We start from the raw sequence: 23433 nt of genomic DNA on the forward strand, positions 1-23433 counted from the left end.
GAATGAATTTTAAATCCTATTTTTTATGTGCTAGTCGATTTGATCTTATGATGAGCTTGAGCAGATACTACAGAGTAGTGCGGAGTGCAGACATAATTCCATTAGAATTTAAATGCACTAACCAAAATAAATCGATTACCAATTAAAAATACTAATCCGACGTCATGTTATTGTTATTGTTAGTGTTATTTCAATTTGACTTTAATAATTAATTATTTTATTTGCCATTCCGCAAAGCTGCAAACCAAAGTATGATACTAAAATTTAAATTCAAGTGTAACGTGATTTATCAAAAATCGATTACTAATTGATTACTAATCGATTTGTTATTCTAACCAATGCGGCTAATCAAAATATCGTTGAGCTAAACCCAACAACGGAACATATTAAAAATTCTCCTGACAAAAACAGCTTGGTGACTTGTGTCATCAACTGTCATCTGTCAATAAATTCAACGATTCAATTCAACCAAAACAAATATGGAGACCAAAGAAAGGAAATGGGAAAAATTCTCACAAATTTCTTAATTTATGAATGATTCTAACGTATTTTTGTATTTCGTTTGTGGAAATACTAGAAATTGTTTTTCCGCTATTTGAAATACTTTTTCAACATAGTGCGTTATTTTATTGTTTACCGGGATTACTGGATTGTTTAGTTTCCAGTTGCATAAAGCCCTTCAATTATGGAATGTTTAGGAGACAGGGTCTATGCAGCCGAACGGATAATCAGAAAAAGAGTGAGAAAGGTAAGATATCTTAGTATCCACAGATTACAAACAATAATTTCCTCAAAACATGCATCACTGCCATCTGATTTGTAGGGTAAAGTTGAATATTATGTAAAATGGAAAGGATGGAGCCAAAGGCACAACACCTGGGAACCAGAAGAAAATATATTAGATAGACGGCTTATAGAACAGTTTGAACAGTCGCAAAGGAGTGAAGGGGGGTCTAAACGGGGACCCAAGAAGAAGGAAAAGAAAGAAGTGCCAAAAGAAGTTGAAACCTCTGTAGAAACTGAAGATGAAGGTAAAGAAAGAGTATTAGATAGATATTTCAACAATACTCTTGATGTAGCAGTTTTTTATTAAAAGAATTATGGTAGAAATTGTATATTTTGGGTTTTGGATGTATTATGTTGGCAATTTATTCTCTATGATAATACCTATACACCAAATGCAACTACAAGCTAATAATGAGTTAAGAATAATAAATATGATTAATATAATGAATAGTTTGTAGTGATTTTATAGTAACCAGTGTTTTTTAAATAATTGCTTTGTCTAAGTATGTGTAGAGGATTAATCTACTGAGTCTACCAGGGTTTATATCGCAGGGCTTTAACTCTCTTCTATGTGTTTGAAATAAAATATATTTGGAAAATGCTTGTTTAGGCTGTCTGATCAATAAGTCACAATAACTATGATTGTTTTGTCGAATTTACTGTTTTAGCTTATAGTTCTACCTAAAGCTGCAAACATACAGAATGTCACAACTGAATTTAAGCTCCTTCACTTTTTTTTTGAGTATTATTTTCTATTTTAAAGGTGAAGAAAGTCAAGATGAAGGATGTCCAGAACTTCTACCAGATAACAAAGAAAAACTTCCCAGCAAAAAACTTGATGAAAAAAACTTGCTTGAAAAAGACAGTACAAGTTTACTGAAAGAAAAAGAATACTTAGATGGTAATACAATACAATCTAAGTTGCTAACATGCGACGGATAAATTTTGGTTTTAGTTCCTAAAAACGAATCTATTGTGCTAATTGAAGAACCTGAAATTAAAGAGCGGCCTTCCTCAAAATCCAGTTCAGAGGACGATGACGTTCCTTTGCTGCCCCGTCTTGAACTGGGGGCTAAAAGAAAAGCGGAGGTCTTATCGAAAGAAAGCGGCAAAATTGGAGTTACTATCACAACTAGTAACTTGAATAATGAGAATGTTCTACCTGCAAAAGTATGTTTAAATTATTAAACTTGTAGAATCTATAATAGACAGTTTTGCAGGCTTTGAAAGTGTCAGTAAAGCATCAGAGTCCAACTCAGCCAGTTAAATCTCCAACAAAACAGGTGTTGAAGGGTGAAGAAGATGGGACTACTACTGCTGCTATTCCATCTACAGCCAGCCCTACTATTTTGACTGCTACAGCTCCTATTTCAAATCAGGTATGTTATTTTTTTTTTGGCAAAATTCAAACTACATACATATTTATGTTAAAAAGGAAAAAACACAGTTGCTGGATAACAAACAGGCGATAACGGACGCAGCGTTGCCACATTGTTCCACAAAAGAAGCAGCTTCACCTGCTGAGACTGAGAAACGTCCCGAAAAAAGTGAGGTAGGTTTTTCAGTAGTTTGAAGTGAACAGACATAATATTATAATTACATTTTTTGGGAGATTTTAATATTAGACATTTAAATCAGTATTATGTCAATAACAGTAAAAATCAACAATTTAAGCTGCTATTAAACTTTCAAGGTTTTTATAATTGTACACAACATAATAGAGTTTTAAATTCCAATGATCCCATATTAGGCTTGGTTCTGACTAATATGGGGAGTAGGGTATTAGATAGGGATTCTAAGGAAAAGATTGGAAGATTCTAGGGAAATAATAAAAACAACCAACCTTTGACATCTAATGTGAACAATTTATGCATAAACACATCATTTGATAGGTTTTGTTCATGTTTTTTTTGTTTTTTTTCTTCTTTTTGTGCTTATTTACTGCTATTTTTGTATGGTTTAACTAATTTTTAACAAGTTTTCAAGTTTTTAAAAAAACTAAACTAATAACTGCTTTGCCAAAAAAACGCAGGAGTTTTGACGTAATCTTATTGGTTCTGTAATGTAGCACTGTAGGCCATTGGTCCCTAAGTGGTAATAATGACTTTTGCTATATTGAAGGATTCTAAATGACAAAAACATGCTGCAAAATGTATAAGTATCAATTTACAAGTTTAAACTGACCAAAACATTTCCAAATGCTCCTGAAGTAGTCTAAAAAAATGTTAAAGCATTCCAAAACACTATAGTAGCTCTAAAATACCTTGCACAACGTTTTAGAACACTCTAAAAGCCTCCAAATGCTTTTAAATTTATTTAAAAGCTCTCAAAAAATTTCAAGACAGTCTAAAAGCTTCAGTATGCTTCTAGAGCAGTTTCCAAAAATTTCTAAAACTGTCTACAAGGTTTCAAATGCCTTAAAGGCAGTCCAGAATCTTCAAGGCGCCTCAAACTGTCCAAATGATCCTAAATTAGTCTAAAAAGGTTTTAAAACATTGGAGAAACTCTAAAATGCTTCCCAAGCAGTATAAAGCTTTCCAAATAATCTTCAACTAGTCTAGAAGCTTCCAAAAATTCCTAGAACCGTGTAAGAGTTTCCAAATGCCTCTAAAGCATTCCAGAACCTTCAATATGCTCTTTAAACAGTCCAAAAACATTCCAAATGCTCCTTAAGTAATTACAATTTTTTTTTTCGAAAATCGCTGAAATAGGTCAACTATAACTTTTTTTGCGCGTTTTATGAACGAAACTAGACATATACAGGGTGCTCCAAAAAAAGTTATGATACCTAACTTTAATTTTTTAAATGGCAACCTTGCGTTTTTATGCACGAGGTTAAAAAGCATTTAAACTTACCTAGTTCCGTCGAATTTTACTTTTCAACTCGTAGCGGTTTTTCATAAGAGCAAAACAAAATAAATTATTAAAAAACGGTAACTGGACTTGTTTTGAGGTCGTCTACATGCCCCTGCTCTGTGTCCATAAGGTTGTGAATCACCCTGTAGATTTCGAAGGCTTAAGAAATGCTGTAGACTTTGTTGCTAATTGTGTATTTGCTATCATTGTGTTCAACCAACCTACCCTATAATTGGATGTGTTTCTGTAGGGTTTGTAACCAGATAAATAAATGATTGCCGGAAATGTGAGCTTTACCCCAATGAGGCATTTGAGACAAATTTTAAAAAATTATTTGAAATACAAATAAAAATGTTTATCTTTGTATCACTTAGATCAAAGTGGAAAAGAAAGAATATCCACCACACCGAGGCAGCCTAAAAGAAGACAATGACTACGCAGAATACACGAGTTTGAGTTCGGAGTATTGGTTGGCTCGAAATCCGGTAGCCAATCAGGTTTTTATAACGGACGTGAGCGTTAACTCGAAAAGCGTCACCATAAGAGAATGTAAAACCGAAAAAGGTTTCTTTAAAGAGCGCGAACTAAAATCTGACACTTCGGATAATCCAGTCGTTTGACGCTTTCCAGTTTATGCTAATTGTGATTATGATTATTTATTTATTTATTGAATTTTATTAAGGACAAGTCTACAATTTATACAAATTTTCCATTGTGTTTTTGCTTATTGTATTTTTTAAATTTATACAAGTATCGGTGAAAGGGTAAATTTTATTGGTTTGACGAACTCTCTTGATAGTAGTGCCTTTTTGTTGCGTATTGTATTTTATAATCTATTTTTGAGATCATTTTAACAGGTATTATTTAATTGTCAAAGACTTCAGTAATATGGTTTTTAATAAGTGTAAAACTATTTGACTATTTTTGTACTGTTATCATAATATTGTCATTAGTATAATTATTAAACCGTCAATACGGTTGTAATCTAGGTCATGTTAGAATACGATTGCGTACTATTTTTTCATGTTTTTATTATACACTATAAAAGAATGGTGTGAATTTTATTTAAACTCCTGTAAAATCAGAAATCCCCGGATATCACAAAAGAAGAAATAGTATATGCCTTAAAAACAGCAAAAGAAGGAAAAAGCCCAGGCCCTGACGAACTTCCTATTGAGCTACTGAAAATTATAGAGACAGAATACATAGACATCTTGGTGAAACTGTTTAATCAAATATACAAGTCAGGTGTTATTCCTAAAGAATGGTTAGTGTCGACCTTTATTTGCCTGCCCAAAAAAGTGAATGCTAGGGAATGCAGCGACCACCGCACCATTAGTCTGATGTCTCATACACTAAAATTATTCTTAAAAATCATCCATAATCGCATATATCAAAAACTGGACATGGATATAGGGGAAACACAATTTGGCTTTCGGAAAGGTCTGGGCACGCGAGAGGCCCTTTTCGCACTCAATGTACTGATTCAGAGATGTCTGGATGTGAATCAGGATATGTACATTTGTTTCATAGACTACAACAAAGCGTTTGATAGAGTCCGCCACAAACAACTAATGGAAGTCCTCAAAGCAAAACAAATAGACTACAATGACCTAAGAATTATATCAAATCTATATTATGAACAACGAGCAAAGGTACGCATTAACGGACACATGTCAGAAGAAATCGAAATTAAGCGAGGCGTAAGACAGGGATGCATACTATCACCGCTACTCTTCAACGCGTACTCCGAAGAGATCCTGAAAAGGCACTGGAGGAAGAGACAGCAGGAATAAAAATAAACGGAATACCGGTAAACAACATTAGATATGCAGATGACACCATAATTATAGCGGAAAATATCGACGATCTTCAGAGACTAATGAACAGAATAGCCGAGTGTGGTCAAGAATATGGACTAACAATGAATGCTAAGAAAACAAAATTTATGAGAATATCAAAAACACAGAGATATAACGAGCAGCTGACAATTAACGGCACTAAGATCGAACAAGTAGATAAATACAAATACCTGGGTACACTAATTGACTCCACAAATGACTACTCTAGAGAGATTAGAGCAAGAATAGAAATAGCACGAGCAAATTTTAACAAATTAAAAAGAGTACTCTGCACAAGAGATCTGAAGTTAAACCTAAGAGTCAGACTATTGAAGTGCTATGTCTTCTCAACCTTACTTTACGGAATGGAAGCCTGGACCCTGAATGCGGCAACTATCAGAAAACTTGAATCATTCGAGAGGTGGACGTATAGAAGAATTTTGAAGATACCCTGGACAGAACATGTTACAAACAACGAGGTAATGAGGAGGATAAACAAACAAATGGAAATCATAGAAACTATTAAAACCAGAAAGCTACAATATCTTGGACATATCACACGTGGGACAAAATACGCCAGACTTCAACTTATAATGCAAGGAAAAATCCAAAGCCATAACAAAATGTACAGATCTGTTATATACTCCTGCATAATCAGTGTGAAGTTTGCAAAATGTTGTAGAAACACTGACATTACTATAGTTTTTAAAAATTTGAAGGAGGCCTCATCTGTGTCAATGATATTTGTAATTTTCGAACCCTACAATTTTTCACATTAACTAGCCTGTCATAATACACTCCTTAACAAAACGCGCCAATATTATTGGCTTTGGGAAAAGGACGTCACCACAAGTTTAGAAATTTTCTCTTTCGTGAAGTTCCCAAGTTGCAGCGGCGCCTCTGTCCTGGGAGAAGGATGCCCCCGCTGACGGTACAGTCCTCCACTTCTTCGTCAGCTCATCCAATTGGTGGTCTTGACAAACTTTAGGATGTCCAAACAGTAAGGCTTTTGCCCGGCTGTTTTTACATCTCAAAGTTTAGGGAAAGTTTGGGTCTACCCTCTATTATGTAACATCCTGTGAGGTCATGTAACATTTCACAGGGCTATACAACGTTATAAGACGTATTAGTACGTTTCTTCTTAAAGCAATTTTTACTGAAAATCTTATAGTCATAGGGGCCCATAGGCGACGTTATAGAATGTTACCATTAGACGTTACGTTGACGAAACTATCGATTGACTTAAATAACGTCTTTTAGCTGTATTTTAACGTCTTTGGTCATTTTTGGCTCACTATGTTGTGAGTGGGAGATGGCTTTTCTTCTATTGCCTAGGCAAAACGGAGAAAAAGCTAGGAGTCCAGTTAGCACCAGGTTAACTGTGGAGAGGTCCAGATTTTGAGAATAAGTTCTTGTCATCCGGGGGGAGTGTCTCTATGGTGGTTGGCTGGTGTGTTGTCCTCCATCTGAAACAGAGAAATAGCGATTAGTATGGGTGACCCATTGTCTAACAGCTGGTATCGGGGACGTTTGTGGGGGGTCTCTTAGCTCCTCGACTGCTTCCCGTCGTACCTAGTTTTTGCTGGTATTTAGTTGCTCTCTGGAATACCTTCATTGCGCTCTACTTGATCCTTTCCATTGCGGTGGTGTACTTCAAGTCTTTCTGGATGTCCACGTTTCTAAGCGCCATGACTATCACAGCTTGAAGTTTCTTTAGATGTGTGTTTGATTTTCTTTTTTTATTTTCTTGAAAACTAGTTTATTCATTAATATCACAAATAATCAGTAGGATAAGTACCTCAGTTCTTCGTCAATGATGTCAAACTCCTATCTAAATAAATAATTAATTTCAAGTAAGAAACAAACTTTAACATGCATATGCTTTTTGCATAAGAATCACTATTAACAATGTTGTTATTGCAATTAATCGACTTTGCATCGATTTGACCTGGACGCTTGACTGGCAACTAATAAGAATATTCACGCTAATAATTCCCAGAACTCAACATTTTCCACTTAGAAAAAACCGTAAAAAATCTACAAAAAAACAAGTGTAAAATCCTAATTTTCTACTTTATAGGGCAAAGTCGGTGATTCTGCATAATATTGGTTGAATAAGTAAGTAACTAAGATATGTATGTGGTGAAGGTTTCAATTACACATCAACCAGAAAAAAAATTGTCACCTTTATTGTTTAAATGCATCCGGTCATTATACGCCAATTAAGAGATTTTGATTTAATGATTCCGGATACATGCATTATTTCGAATTTGTCAGAGCTTACCCACCCCTAACACGTTTAATTTGGAACTTTTGTCATTGTACTGAGGTTATATAAAAGGTTTATCGTTAAAACGCGCGAGAGTAGTTCCAAAACATGAGCTGTTACAAGTATTTCTTCGTGATTGTTATTATCTTGGTGAGAATTTTGTAGTTTCAACAATATGAAAGTTTCTGAATTAAATTGACGTTTTCAGGCTATCATTACCGCTGCATATGGACAGCGTAAGTAAAATCCAAATGAAATTGATTTAAAAAAAAAAACGTTTTAATTTTTAAGAACTACCTAATATATCGATATCGAGCACCATAGACCAATTACAGCAACGTGCGTTAGAATGGAGAAAACGGGCTGAAGAATGGAGTAAACAGGCTGCAGAGAGGGCAGAAAACTTTGCTAAAAGTTTTTTAAATGGTGAGCTGTCCCAAAATTTTGTATGAAATAATAATTTAAGGTTTAACTTTACTTAGGATCATCCACATTCATACAGCCCGTTCTAGACTTAAACAAGACAGAAAACAAAACTGAAACATGACCAGTGAGTTTTCTGATGTATTTTGCTGCTATTAGTTATGGGTATCCGTTAACAAGCTGATTAGTAACAGGGTATTGTCAATAATAATATTTTTGTGGTCATCGTTATGTTTTTGTGGTTTATTTATACGATTTCAGCTTGTATAATGTTGTTTCACCTGCCTAATGATACCATAATTATTATAAAATTGCAATAGTTAGAGGTTGATTAATAATAAACTATTTTTTTTATGCAAGCTTATTTTTTAATTATTGATTTTCTTAAAAAATACCTGAAGTATTGATGTAACATTCTGTTTATCGTGTCCTAGCAACTTAGGATGAATACTAATCAAATTTGAAGTGCATTTCAATAAAATGAAGCATCAGGGACAGGTAACTTATCCAAAAAAGAGATCTCGTCTTCGACTGGAAAATTTAGCTGATGCTGCTGAACCGCAAAGGCAATCCTTATATCAAACCCTACAGAATAACCTGAAAGCCTTTGACAGGGTGAGTCTAAAACTAAAAACAGGTAATCAAACTAACGCGAAATTATCTTCAAAGGTAACTTTTCTTCATCGCATAATATACGTTGGAGAGCATAAATTCGAGTCGTACGAACAGGCAAAGGATGTATTTTATGGAACAATCAAGAAGTGCAATGAAGCTTACTGCATCGAAAAACTTAGCGGGTTTCTTTTGTATTACAATAGGTTTTTTATTCACGTGGTCGAGGTGGGAACTGTGTATAATAAGCAAGGTAAATTTAAAAAAATATATTTACAGGGTGATGAAGACAATATCAACAAACACCTAAGTTTGGTGCTAGACGAAAATTCTGGTCACTACGAATTTTTGAAAATTATGAAATTGTTGACACACGTGTCTAATATAAATCAGGTAAGTGTCTGACATTTAAAGGACAGTTAGGAACCATTCTGGATGTTGTGGACATACAACATACGTTAAGGGCGTCAACACGCCTTGTTTTTGACCGGTCAATATTCTGGAATGAATTGCAGCTAATTGAATAAACATTTCTACAAATTTCAAAAACTGACTGATTTATGGAACATAGATGTATTAATGTATTAAGTAAGATTGCATTTAGGGTTTTAGAAAGAAAGTTATTATCCATAAAAAATAGAAAAATATTTTTGTTTTGTATAAGTTCACCTAAAGTGGGTAAATTGAAATTTTGCTGATAAAAACTTACTTCTCTCCGCAACTTTCAAAAAGATCATTTCACAAGAATGTTCATCACAAAAATGTTGATGTCCCATTCTTTTTGACGAGCAGTTTATATCTATGTAATAATATAAATTTAGAGATTAATTGAAAACTGGGCTGCATATACTGAAGTACCATCGAAACTTTTGGAAACTTTGGACGTTAATGCTGATGTTCCCACAGCAGGCCGATGGGTATTCAATTGTATCAAGAAAGTGTACGCTCTAGTAAAAGCCTATGTGGATAATTCTTCAGAAGATCAAAAAAAGGACACTGAACAAGAAACCGAACGTTCGGATGTAACGATATGCTCAACCTAATGTTTGATTTGCTTAATGGTACTACATGTTTCAGATAGAAGTTTCGACCACTGATTACCAGTTAAACATAACAGTCAGTCAAAGTTCAAAGCCTGAGTCTGTGGATAATACCATTAACACCGAAACTACTCAACGTTGTGAGTATCGACTGTTTCTTCCCGAATACGAGCTTTTAGACTTTATCGTCAGCTCAAATTTGACATTGTCACTGGAATATTACTTTAAACTCTATGGAGTAGTTCCCATGCTTGATGTCTACAAAGGTAACACCCAATTAGCTCAAACTATTCCTGAATAACATTCTGAAAATAGATAAGGTGTGGCCGGTACCTCACGATTTTGTTCCCTACGACATTTTCGAAAAACCTTTTGATTGTGTCACTGAGCTGCCTAAAGAAGTGAGGAAGAGGCAACACTTAGATGCTTCCCCACAAACTGAAATTGTTGGGGAAAATAATGTGGACAACACAGAAAACCAATCTGAAAAAGATAATTTAAATAACGCAAGTGTTCCTGAAGCTTAAAATACGTTTAAAATAAAATAACTGCAAAATATGGTTGTCTCATTTAATTTTTTTGTATTTTGTAGTTTGTACTAATGAATGACTACTGAATAGTCTTAACAACATGTTAGTTTTATTAATTGTCTTCATTTTCTGTTACTACAGAGAGTTTCACAAGCAGTAGTAATATACAGTGTGTTACAAATTCGATGCAATAAAGATGAAATCGATGAAATAAAAGTTTTTTTTTTTAATTTTATCAATAGTTTAATGTTCTGGCGATTAAAAACGATTAAAAAGTTAATGTGACAGGAAGAAAATGCAAGAGTCTTGCAAATGCAAGAAAAGAACAAAATAGGACTTTATAGAGAATCCTGTCCTGCAAGACAAAGCAATATAATTGACTAAACAAAACAAGATTTATTCTTTTCTGAAATACCATTAAGACTGATAAGTCATATCCCAACGAGTATCCCAATTTTGTGGATATTGAGTACGCAGCAATTATCTGCAGAAAATAATGATTCATTGTGTACAATTCGGAAAAAAATTTGTCAATGTTAAAATAATTTGTTAAAATAAACTAATTCGTTAAATAAACAAACTAAATTACTAGAATTACAGGTAAAAGCTTAATGGTGTTAAGTCAAATAATAGATCCAACTTATTAAGTCTTGAGCCTTTACAGTTAACCTTTGATTCTGTAAACACTTTCGAATTCAAATATAAGAATCGAGTAATAATTTATCCTGCATTTTGTCTTGTCAGTTCACTTCAACAACAATGCGCGGTTTACTTACTTTTTTAACACTTTTCCCGGTGTTGATCGTGTCGCAAGGGATTTTTCCGGGATTCCCTGCAGTACTACACGATTTAAAGTTGCTGCAAATGTACATCCCTACAATAAATTCTGATAATATTCGGTGCAAAAATCACAGTTTGTTTTACGCTAAAGAGCTGATTAATTATAAAATTTGGGCTACTGAAAGTAAGTTGAATCATCAATCAAATTTGTTTTATTAATAAATAAATCGTACCTTTAGTGTTTGACGCAACTGGAAAAATGCCTAGTGGTATACTTTATGGGTCCTCGCATGATTTGGGTAACTTTGACGAGTGCGTGGAAATTAAAGTACCTTACGACAATGACATGTTTATCGGGCAGTACTGTATGGCTCAGTTTACTATAGTACCACCTAAAGATACCAATAAAGTTCATAGGAGCAGTTTCTATGAAAAAAACGAGTACGATCAGTATTACAATGAGTCTATGTGGGAGAAATTGGCGGTAAGCTTAAAAAGTCTCTAATCTATTTAGTTGTCTTTTGGTTGGTTTATATTATAGCTTAAAAGATTAGAATGTTTACGCAAATTCAGAAAAACTATATTATTTAATAAAATGTCCACAATTTACAATAAAGTATAAAGTAAATCTTTTACTTTACCAGGAAAATTTGACCCGTAAATTAACAGTAAATTACTGGTACATTTCTGGCAGTTCAAACTTTGACACTGCTTTTCTCCCTGACTGTACCAAATTTTGTAGTGTTTTTTTAAGGTATTGGATAGGAAATTTAATGACAATTCCAAAAATGTACATAAAATAGTCATTATCTCACTGCAAGTGGGTTTTACAAAGGATTTTGTCCCCGACTGTCCTTTCAAACTGTGTTTCTGGCAGTTTATATTTTGACACTGTTTTTCTTCCTGACTGTACTAATTTTTTTAGTGTTTTTTCAAGGTATTAGATGGGAAATTTAATGAGGATTCCAAAAATGTTCTTAAAACTCACTTTTTCACTCTAAGTGAGCAATTTTGTCCTGACTATCAAACTGTGCTTAAAAGTTGCCAAAATCAGGGTTTAGAAAAGGGACAGATATTTTGACAGTGGTTAAGTGACTGGTGTCAAAACTGTCAATAGCTAAATATGTGACTAATGTCAAAACTGTCAAAATTTGCCTAGAATTTTGCAAAAATTACGGTTTAACAGTTTTCGGACGTGTTTTTGAGATATATGACAGGTATTTTGACAATTATTTTGTCAGTAAATTACTAGTAAACTACAATTTGTTTAAACAATAGTATATTTAGATTTGCGTCATTTTTCTCATGTCAAAAACATATTATTTATTTGTCATCAGTTAAACATAAGATAATAAAAAAAGTGGCAAAAAGCTGAAAATAGTATTTTTTTTTAGAAAAAGTCTACTTGTTCATAAAAAAGTTATAAGATTGGAACTTATTTGGTACAAGAATCACCTTGTCAGAAAAGTTTTACTTCAATTATTTTATTATTGATAAACCCAAATCTCTAAAACAATAAATATAAAATCATTTCAAAAGGGATTTTATTTTTACAATATTGACCAAAAATTATTTTAGTAAAATTAATGACCGGCATGACAGGAAAATGATATCTTTCAAGCAAATTTCAATTGACCTTAAGCCGATTGAAATTAGATAAGAAAGATTGACTTTAAGTATTTTTGACCCAATTTTGTCTTTAAATAACTCACTACTAAATAACTGTTAGGTGTAAATCAGTAGCTGTAATTAATCCTTTTTTGCTATAAATCTTGAAACGCAATTACTACAGCAAGAAAATTTACAAGTCATTAAGTTTCAAATTACTCAAACCATTGAAATTAAAAATGCTCTTTTAATATGGAAATTTGCACAATTTTCTGGTTATATAAGCAAATTATGTCTACTATTCTCAGTGTTATGACCGAATATGTAAATGGGTATTGTAAAAATTTTCAACAGTTGGTCAAGAATGTGAAGTCAGGCCGACCGTGATTTTTTTTGTATGTTAATATAGTCATAAAATGGCCATAAATAACTAAATTTTCGGGTAAAAAAATTATTATGAGAAAATCAAATATTGGGGTTGTAAAGTTGTTTAAACATTTTATTTTACAGTATTATGAGTAGGTTTAAAACACGGAAAATGATTAATTAGACTTGGTTTTTGGCACAGTTGACTAGTGTTTTTCCGGGGTTCAATTCGAATTTTCAAAGTTTTTTTTTTCTCAGAAAGAAGGAATTTTCATACAATTTTCCAAATTCGAGTTTCATATTATTTTCAGTCTTGAATAATTGGTACAGTTATTCTTCTGAGACAAGTCAAAGAAATACAGTGTTAAGTTAGTAACATAAAAAAATTGACATAACCTCAAGTTCTTTTTGCTTCTGCAAAATAAAACGGGTCGTTCCTTTTAATTAAAAAAAAAACACAAAAATGTGCATCCTCTCTAGTGTATTTTTTGTAAAACTAAACGGTACAAAAAACTATGTCTTTTGAAAGACATTAAAATGCTCTTTCAAACTAGACCAAAAATATTCGAATCGGTTAAATAGTTATAATAACTTATATAATAATAATTTTAAAGTCAATGACAAAATGGCGGCAGTTACAGCAAAACTGACACCAGATCCATATGTTCTCCATGCCAAAATTAGTAAAAATGGTCCTTTTACATGTCTAAATCCACTATGGCGGCGGTCAGTATAGTAGGCCAAGAAAACCCTTCATTTGAAGAAAATGTCGGTGCATTTTTCCAAAAATTATTTCATTATTTGAAACATTCCGTAGACATATCATATGATCGTAGGTAGCTAATGAATGGAGCTGTCACGTGTCGTTGAGCGCGCACTGTTAAGTTGCCCCGTTTGGCCGCTAGAGGGAGTCAAATTTAAAAGTTTAGTTTTTGATAAATTTTTTTAAAAAACGCAGGTTAATCCATAACTTACCCTTAACGTTATAGAAAAAATAAAACTTAAAAAAACTGAAGTTTTCAAAATGATAACCTCTCTTACTTGGAAACATTAAAGTATGTTGATTTGGTCTCAAAGTGCTCGTTAAATTAAATTTCTAATAAATGTTAAAATAAAAATAAGAAGTGTAAAAGTGAGTAATTAAGTTTTTCATTTGAAAAAAAATAATAATTGAAAGTATAACGTGTGTAAAACCCTGTATAATGTTTTTTAAACCTGAAAAAGAGGACTTTTTAAAAATATAATAATATACACAATATACAAACTACTCACCTAAATGACAGACGAACAGCTACTTTACTGATGGACATAAATAAGGCTTTTGATAGCATTTGGCACAAGGGTATGCTTTTTAGACTTTACGAACTCGGAACACCGCAATACCTACTATATACCATTAGAAACCTTCTCAATGACAACCTTTTAGAAATCCGCATCAACGACACTTTGTCCTTTCCCTTCTCCCCTGAACAGGGCCTTCCTCAGGGCTCGCCGCTGTCTCCTCTATTGTATAATATTTACTGTCATGACATTTACAATCACAATCAAAAACACGAACTTACGTTTGACAACTCTGGACAATACTTGCTACAATACGCTGACGATACTGCTTTGATTGTACATGACAAGACGACTAAAAACGCGACAAGTAAACTACAATTACTTACAAACAAAACTATGGAATGGTTCTACAAGTGGAGACTGACTCCTAATCCCACAAAAAACCAACTTCTTTTGCCAAACCACAAAATAGGACCAAACTCACCTACAATTACGGCTGACGGATACACGACTAGACCTAGTTACTTCGTTAAGTACTTAGGTATGACATTGGACTCAAAAATGAAATTTACTAAACACTTACGAAATATTAGGGTTAACATTACTAAAAGAGCAAAATACTTCAGAGGACTTACTTACAAACAAGCCGGAATTAGTACACATACAGCTACAAAAATTTATAAGTCCATCTGCAGACCTTTACTGGACTATGGTAACATAATACTAGCAAACGCAAACGACAAAACCAAAAAATACATTCAAACGACAGAACAAATCACCTTGAGACTAATTACAAAAATTCGGCACCCAGAAAATCCTCTTTTCAACCCATCTAATGATCTGCTGTATGAACGGACTAACTTAATTAAAATAACGGACCGACATCAAAAAATACAAACAAAATGGAAAAACAAAAAAGACAACTGGACAATAATTAATAAGTTATGCCTCACCCGACAGACCCGAACCTCACGATACCTGACGCCAAACACAACTTTGACAGAACACTACCAAGACATACATTAACTCTAGATATAAGTACTGTATTATTGAAATTGTACATACATATAGATAGCTTATAAATAGTGTATATTATTAATCTCTAAATGATGTTATTACTATGGGCAGAAAGGCCACTAGGGCCGATAGCCTTTTCTTTTGGAGAATAAAGATTGTATATATATATATACAGTGTGGAACAGTCAAATGGAATAAATTCGATAACGAATAAATGAGAGCGTGTTGGGAAAAACGCTTGGACACGTCGATTTGTATTTTTAGATGCGTATTTATTAAAAAAAATAAAAATTATATAGGGTGTGTCATGTAACAGTGGCCGATACCAACTTTCTTATTTTAAATACAACCCCCTGTATATTATTAGTTTTTTGGATTCTTCAGAAAATTCTAGACATAATTCATGTACAATGTCCCATACCTATCTTCAACTGTTTCGGAAATATTAAGTGTTTTCAGATGTATTACAACAATTAACATTAAAAAAAGAAAATTATTTTATTTTACAAATTCGCTACATTACACTGAATACTTATTTTCAAGAACATTTTGAACATCTCTTACATTGAAATTAATGTTTTTTTGTTTTTTTACATTATTTGTGAAATAAAATAATTTTCTTTTTTTAATGTTAATTGTTGTAATACATCTGAAAACACTTAATATTTCCGAAACAGTTGAAGATAGGTATGGGACATTGTACATGAATTATGTCTAGAATTTTCTGAATAATCCAAAAAAATTATAATATACAGGGGGTTGTATTTAAAATAAGAAAGTTGGTATCGGCCACTGTCACATGACACACCCTATATAATTTTATTTATTTTTTCTGAATGCGCATCTAAAAATACAAATCGACATGTCCAAGCGTTTTTCCCAACACGCTCTCATTTATTCGTTATCGAATTTATTCCATTTGGCTGTTCCACACTGTATATAATAATATACAGAGTGTTACATTTAAAAAATACTACGCGTGACTGAACTATTGATAGCAGCTTAGAAAACCCACGTAAAATTATACAAATTTTTTTTCTAGTGAATAACCCTGTAATTGTACACAATTATTATTAATGTTATTTTTTTACAGTTTTAATAAGGTTGTTTTCCATGTCTAGCTAACACCAAATTTTACTTAATCTAGTGAATGTATGTATATCATGTCACCCGGTTTAATTACAATGACATTGACTTAATTTTTTACAAAAAAAGTCAACAAACAGATATATATTTATAAATAGATATTTATATGTATAGTTAACAATTAAAACGGCTTCAATTAAGCAGCTCAAGCAAAATTATTGATTCCGTTCTTCTAATTGTTACTACTTGAAAATAATTAACTTTTTTCAAAAAAAGTTCGCTTTTGGGTAGATTTTTATTGAATTTGGTTTTCAATGTCAATACGCGAATTATTAACCAATTATTGGGACTATGGTTTCTAAATAAATCAACATATGCCCTAATTTTGATTGATTAGGTTTATTTCTTTAAAAAAAAACGTATTTATTTACCAGTATTTTTATAAAGTTATTAACCCGACCTTCGAAGGTGTTTTACAGCATTAATTTAAGTGTTTTATAAATCTTTTGCGGTTTAACCATTAATCACTTCGTTACCATAATATGTTGTGGTGTAAGATATTAACAATTGAAATGTAATTTAAATATTATAACTTTTTATAGGGGGGTTTTTAACAAAAGCTTACTTTCTTGACTGTTGTGTTTAAAAATACCTTGCAAATTATAGCTTAGTAGTAAATAAGTAATATTAATAGTTACAAATTATAATAAATTCTCATTAAGTTATGTGAAACATTGTTTATACCTTTCAGTTTGCAAAACAGTGTAATGTGTGTATTAATACAAAAGTTATGAAAATTCTCCCAAATAAAAAAAAAAATTGTAATTTAAACTGTAAATTTTCTGATAATTTGAGAAAAAAAATTTTCTACTTGCGTAATGATAACATTCCCGCACTAGTGCGTAAACAAATCATTTTTTCGTATTAAGATAAGAAAATTATATTATGTTAATTTATGTTCATTTATTATTAATATTAGTAACAAGTAGATTAGAGGTAAATCATCACATTTTGAATTTTCTGTCAAAATATTGACATGCACCTCATTTTAAAGAAAATTTCACCCAGTTTCTAGAAATGACAGACAAAATGGCGTCCCATGCCGCCATTTTCAATTTCCTGTCAAAATATTGACTTGCACTTCATTGTAAAGGATATTTCACGTAGTTTCAAGAAATGACAGACAAAAAAGTGTGAATAAATTGGAACAAGTCAATGTTACAAAAATTTGGTAATAAATTAGAAAAATTGTCAATTTGGCAACACTACAAAAGTTTAGTACTAAATTGGAGAACATGTTAATTAGCAACACTGCAAGAACTGTAATAACTGTATGAATTGTCGTTCATTGTTAACTAAAAAAATGTCAGTTTGGCAAAGCTGCTAAATCTTGGTAATAAACTGTGATTTTAAAACACAATAAAATCGCAACCTTTAAATGTCAATAATTCGAAAACGGTCTATCAATTCATCAGAAAATATACAAGATGATCAAAATTCACCAACTTTGTATTTCTTTAACATTTGTTTCTTATTTACAAAAATAAAGTTATATGTATAAAAACATTGTACAAAAGTAGAAAAAGACAAAAACTTTAATTGTTTCAAATTACTTAAATATTAATTTAAAACCACTGCAAAAAGAGTCTGTGTAGGTCATTTTGACAATGAAATAATTGTTTTGTATAAACATAACTAATTTTTATAAAGCAGTTGTTTAAATTAATATAAAAATAAGTAATCATGGTTTGGCAGATAAGTTATAAATCAGAGTACACGTAAAAATAAATGAATGAAAATATTATGACGTACTTAAAAAGCTAATAGTATGTTGAAGAGCAGATATAAATTCGACAGTAAAACTAAAACAATGTGGCCAATCATGCACATCGATCAAATAACTGTCAGATAAATAATAATCCAGAGACAATCATCAAGAGTTTAAATGCATATTTTTATAGTAGAAAAGTACTAAGCTTGTAACCCTTTATTAATAATATTTTTCATTGAAAGTTCTCAAAGACGATTAAAAGGCAAGATGTAAACCAACAAATGTTTCTCTAAATTTTGATGTACTTTTAATAATTTTCTTTGTTCTTCGAGACAAATTATTTTTTATTTAATTTGATAAATTTTCTCCACACCATCAGCCACAAACATAACAATACCAATTAAAGTAATTGCCGCATAAACGCGGATTTCAATTAAAAAACCTGCAAGTAGTGGTTGGCTCAATCATTTTTTTATAGTCCATGTCCGTCCTTCATTAGTATATTCATAATTAGTTATCTAATGCTTTAATTCACTTTGTACTGAAGTAAATTATATTAATTATCTACATTCATGGGTATATTGTGACAATACACCTTTTTTTACATCATTCTGCATGAGATGTTCAAAATTATTGGTCTTTCAATAATGATTAACAGAAGCGCTCATCAACGAAATATTACTACACGAGTTACTTTCGTGGGTAATTTAATAATAATTTACAACAATCCTAATCATTATTAGGCTTATTAGGTGTATTCATGACCTTCATTAAAATACTTACAGAGTGTTTAATGTGCACATTGTTCCGGTACTTCACAGACGAGCTAATTGGACACTCTGTAATTCCCGTTGTTCAATTTAATCATCTACTAAATAAAAACGTGTCAAAATTTTCAGGTATATGCTGAAGACAAAACCAAAGGATCCAGAAATGAGCTGTATTTTTCGTTTTGCCTACCATCTTCGTGTTCTTATGAAGACTTAAGATCAGAATTGGAAAAAAATATACGGATACTGAATAATGACAGTGATTTTCAGTTGACCGTTGATGTTAACCAAAGAACCTGCCAAACTACAGTTCCTATTAAGTTTACTGTTGGAGATATTGTGTTTATGTGAGTAATGTGTGCTGTATATTATTCAACGAGCTTTTTTTATGATGATGAGGAATTAATGGCCATAAAAAACGAGGATACGAAGTCTACTGTCTCAACTAAACTGGGACAGTGATTGTTTTGGATGATTTTTAAAACATTTTCAAACTACAAATTTTGATGCGATTTGGACTATCATTGAGCTTATTTTATTGACTTTTGTGTTGATGAGAAAACTCTGACTTAAATGCACCGCCACTGTACTATACAGGGTGGAAAAAAAGTCACGTGAGGGGTCCCATATTATGTGTTGCAGTATTTTAAGTCCACTCCCTTGACCGAAAAAACATTGAATCCTTCTCTAGATACTTCTAATATACCCTGTATATCAAATTCACTATGTTGCTATAATTGATACACTTAAGTTGCCAATTGACTTAATCTTTTGTTTCTAGCAGTATCATTGGACAGTTCATTGTTAGTTCAATAAGAGTACACTTGAGATTTTGTGATAATACATACTTTATGCTTGTCCAATGAGAATTAAGCTTCTTTGAGTACCTATATCGATATGAGAATCGATCAAATCGAAAACAGGATATAAGAAAATCCCGGAATTAACTTGGGGTCAATTTTCTTGTTTACTCTGCTTGAAACTGATTTTGTAAACGGATTCCATTTTAGAACAATCGATCTACCGGAAAACTCCACTTAAAATACCTACAAATAATAATATGGCATATCAAAATAATGATTTATTTTTATTTTAGATCCTTTCTCGTGCTTTCGATTACCATAGTTTTAGTCTCGAGTGTCTATGATGTTTTGGTAAAACGGGATCCATACAGACATCTTCGAGTGAGAGGTAATGACTCTATATCTGATATATCAATGATAGATTTGCAATTCAGTAACTATTAATAAATATTACTGAAAATAAATGTAAATTTTTGTGGAAATTATTTTTAATAAATGTGTTTATGCTTATATTCAGTGAATGGAGTGTTTGAGCAAAGCTCAAGTGCTTCCAACAAGAAGACAATGAGAAAACCTTTTTCTTATGTTTTATGTTCTGCTTTGTTTAGACACAGTCCTCAATTAATTTTTTGATTTATGTATTCCCCAAAATTGGGACTTCAATTAATGTTTTCAAAACTTGGATGATTTCTAAAAGTAAACCTTATCACTTACACACCTATAATAACATTCCATATTGTATCACGTGCTTATACAATAATTGCACATCTAATAAATTATGACAAAACTTGCACAAAAACTTCTGATCATCATAATTTTCAGGCAAAATGCATCAGTTAATGATTTGTTTCTCTTTTCCGACCAATTTCAAAAAGTTCACATCCGAAGGGAAAAACTTGGATGGACTGGATTGCTTAGCAGGAATGAGGGTGTATTCTATGGTGTTGATCATATTATTGCATAGAATTATGTTTGAATTTGGATCACCGATGGTCAATCCAAAATATGTGGAAAAGGTATGGATTATTCGTTAAAATTTTATGTTATAATGTTGCAGCATCTCAAGCTCTGTCAGAAGCCTTAGTCAAATCTAACAAAATGGTCTGAATCAGGACCACAATACCTTTTCTTCCAGTTTGAAGAAAAAAATATTCACTAGAACAGTCATTCTCATACATTCTGTTTGCAATTGCTGATTTAATAATGATTATAATCTCTGATAGAGGCATTGTAGATTTAGTGAACATGAATGAATATTGCTGAAACTGTAATAGTGATAACCATTCAAAGTTGTCTGTGTTATACACAAAATAAGATACATTTGTCACATATATCACTGCTTTTCACATAGCAAGAAGTGATCTATCATGTATTTCCATTGAATTGATTCAATCGTAAAACTTGGTGAGATAATTTCACTCGGTGTAGATAAATGTCTTTTCTATATAAAATACTCTATAATTGTATCAAAAGTTTGTTAAAAAACATTTTAGATATATCATCACAGATACATTATTTCTTTTACAAAAACTACTTGATTAATTTTTGTATTCTAGTTATTTACAAAAATTGAAACTACTTTGCTTCTAAATGGGCCTATACTAGTTGAAACATTCTTTACACTGTCCGGATTCCTTGGAACGTATCTTATTTTAATGCAACTCAAAAAGAGCAAAAAAGGAGTAAATCTAGGTCTCCTTTATTTGCATCGTATTGTGAGGTAATTTGAATTGAAATTATCATCAATTTTAAAATATAAAGTAGTTGGATTTTAGGATTTCACCAACCTACGCCGTAATTTTAGCATTTTACTGTACATTGCTAGTCAAACTTGGAACAGGACCGTTTTGGCAACAAAAAGTTGGTTTGGAGCAAGAAAGATGTTTGGCAAGTTGGTGGGCCAATTTGCTTTATATTAACAATTACGTTAATACAGATAAAATTGTAACATACTGTTACTGGACTTAGAATTTGCACTAATTTATAAACAAACTGATTCTAGTGTATGTTTCAATCATGGTACGTGGCCTGCGACATGAACTTTTTCCTATTCACTCCAATTCTGGCTTGGATATTATGGAAAAAGCCTAAATTAGGAGTTTTTGTAGTAGTTACCTTAATAATATCATCTATAGTGATTGTATTTGTTATTGTGTATATCAACAATTTGGATGCAATGTTTATGATCTACATCAAGTAAGTCTGAAAAATATTGACAACATCGGTAAACCAAATTTCAATTTGTAGAATTTTGAAAGACCCAGTGTCCCATAATTCTTTTAAAGAAATGTACATTCCAGGCCACATGAGAGCCACTTCCTACTTTGTAGGTATTTTAGTAGGGTACATAAAGTTTTATATGAACGAAAACAATACGAAAATTTCCAGAAAAGTTGTCAAAATTGGTGAGAAATCTAGAATTTCCTGGTAATAAGCATTAAAACAGAGTTTTACAGTTTGGATACTTTGTGCTCCCATAATGGTGACCTCCTTATACACCGGATATTTGTTCTATTTATTTGACGTTCCTCCGTTATTTACCGCTTTATATGCGTCACTATATCATTTTGCTTGGAGTATCTGTGTAGCCTGGATGGTTATTGCTATATCATCAGGATATGGACGTAAGTTTATTGAAACTAAAACTGCAGAAAACTGAAAAAAAAAATTCTAGCTTGGGTGGATCCAATTTTACGATGGAAACCTTTAGTGATTTTATCAAGGCTTACATATTGCGTGTATATTTCGCATGGTATTATACAACTGTATACTGCAGGAAGTATTAGAGGACCAATATACGCTAGTGTATTTAATGTGGTAAGTTTTGTTTGCATGATAATATGTATTTGTTGCTGTAGAATTGATTTGCAGGCATACGAAACTGCTTCTGATATTCTTCTAGCCTATATTCTAGCATTTGTTCTTACTATGTTGTATGAATCTCCTATAATCGCTATGGAGAGAGTGCTGTTGAAAAGAAAAGGTATGGTATGGTATAGTTTTGGTTCTTTTTTTATGGTTTATTTTGTTGTTACAGTACCTGCTTCAGATACTAAGGTGCAGAAAGTTGAAAATGGATCTTCTGTTGAAATGCAGTAAAATTTTAAGGAAAAATTCAGTAATGTAGCTGTTAATTAAATTATTTTTTTAGTAATATTTACTTATATTTGTTTATCCATGAAACTGTGTGGAAGAAAGCGTTATTCGTCAATTTTATTAAATGCTGACGCAACCTGCACTTTTATTAATTCGATAAGAAAATTAAGTGAACATAATATCTGTCAAAATTAATTATCGTCAGTATTACTGTTTTATGGATTTCCGTGAACCCCTACAGTGCTTACTAATTGTTTTTAGTAATATAAATAGTATCAGTTATAAAAGTTTATGTTTTGCAGTTTTACTGATACCACTTGTAAATAAACAATCCGAAGAAGTTGATAATGATTGTGAAAATACATAGACAGTTCTTAAGTACTTTTGACTTTTGGAGAAACTGACCACTTAATTCAAGTTGATACTTGAATTAAACATTTTAAAAGAGTATAGGTACTTTGGTAGTCGTAAGTGGAAAATTTCAGAGGAACAAAACTA

General features: G+C 32.0%; 3 protein-coding genes across 4 annotated transcripts; all 3 read left to right on the plus strand.

Annotated features, from left to right (window-relative positions):
* The first annotated feature begins 456 nt into the window (after positions 1–456).
* Positions 457–4692, plus strand: LOC145732590 (polycomb group protein Pc-like). Its single transcript, XM_081984941.1, has 7 exons — positions 457–748; positions 824–1031; positions 1550–1687; positions 1742–1956; positions 2007–2165; positions 2222–2338; positions 4017–4692. Exons 1-7 carry the CDS (start codon positions 686–688, stop codon positions 4260–4262), a joined length of 1146 nt encoding a protein of 381 aa, XP_081841067.1. The 5' UTR covers positions 457–685; the 3' UTR covers positions 4263–4692.
* Positions 4693–7773: 3081 nt separating this feature from the next.
* Positions 7774–10385, plus strand: LOC145732777 (uncharacterized). Of its 2 annotated transcripts, none has more exons than XM_081985270.1 (9): positions 7774–7902; positions 7961–7988; positions 8044–8178; positions 8235–8790; positions 8845–9015; positions 9067–9180; positions 9609–9809; positions 9865–10093; positions 10143–10385. In XM_081985270.1, exons 4-9 carry the CDS (start codon positions 8656–8658, stop codon positions 10352–10354), a joined length of 1062 nt encoding a protein of 353 aa, XP_081841396.1. In that variant the 5' UTR covers positions 7774–7902; positions 7961–7988; positions 8044–8178; positions 8235–8655; the 3' UTR covers positions 10355–10385. The 2 variants fall into 2 exon arrangements, with proteins under 2 accessions (XP_081841396.1, XP_081841397.1); XM_081985271.1 differs by having other exon boundaries at positions 8845–9009.
* Positions 10386–11077: 692 nt separating this feature from the next.
* LOC145732657 (nose resistant to fluoxetine protein 6-like) lies at positions 11078–23225 on the plus strand. The gene is made up of 13 exons (XM_081985068.1): positions 11078–11321; positions 11377–11621; positions 19166–19383; positions 20133–20227; positions 20662–20855; positions 21396–21559; positions 21615–21783; positions 21842–22035; positions 22087–22244; positions 22296–22463; positions 22514–22656; positions 22711–22822; positions 22877–23225. The coding sequence occupies exons 1-13, from the start codon at positions 11117–11119 to the stop codon at positions 22936–22938; spliced, it is 2127 nt and encodes a 708-aa protein (XP_081841194.1). The 5' UTR covers positions 11078–11116; the 3' UTR covers positions 22939–23225.
* Positions 23226–23433: the final 208 nt, after the last annotated feature.

Source organism: Ips typographus, linkage group LG8 (genome assembly GCF_016097725.1).
Source record: "Ips typographus isolate SLU linkage group LG8, UJ_Ityp_2.0, whole genome shotgun sequence".
Classification (NCBI taxonomy): domain Eukaryota; kingdom Metazoa; phylum Arthropoda; class Insecta; order Coleoptera; family Curculionidae; genus Ips; species Ips typographus.

Excerpts from the sequence above, each read along its gene's own strand:
- LOC145732590 (XM_081984941.1), top strand. The coding sequence starts at position 686 with ATGGAATGTTTAGGAGACAGGGTCTATGCAGCCGAACGGATAATCAGA. Across the intron at positions 749-823 it reads TCAGAAAAAGAGTGAGAAAG|GGTAAAGTTGAATATTATGT; the intron begins GTAAGATATCTT and ends TCTGATTTGTAG. Across the intron at positions 2,339-4,016 it reads AACGTCCCGAAAAAAGTGAG|ATCAAAGTGGAAAAGAAAGA; the intron begins GTAGGTTTTTCA and ends TGTATCACTTAG.
- LOC145732777 (XM_081985270.1), top strand. The coding sequence starts at position 8,656 with ATGAAGCATCAGGGACAGGTAACTTATCCAAAAAAGAGATCTCGTCTT. Across the intron at positions 8,791-8,844 it reads ACCTGAAAGCCTTTGACAGG|GTAACTTTTCTTCATCGCAT; the intron begins GTGAGTCTAAAA and ends TTATCTTCAAAG. Across the intron at positions 9,016-9,066 it reads TTTTTATTCACGTGGTCGAG|GGTGATGAAGACAATATCAA; the intron begins GTGGGAACTGTG and ends ATATATTTACAG.
- LOC145732657 (XM_081985068.1), top strand. The coding sequence starts at position 11,117 with ATGCGCGGTTTACTTACTTTTTTAACACTTTTCCCGGTGTTGATCGTG. Across the intron at positions 21,560-21,614 it reads TATTTGCATCGTATTGTGAG|GATTTCACCAACCTACGCCG; the intron begins GTAATTTGAATT and ends GTTGGATTTTAG. Across the intron at positions 22,036-22,086 it reads ATGTTTATGATCTACATCAA|AATTTTGAAAGACCCAGTGT; the intron begins GTAAGTCTGAAA and ends TTCAATTTGTAG.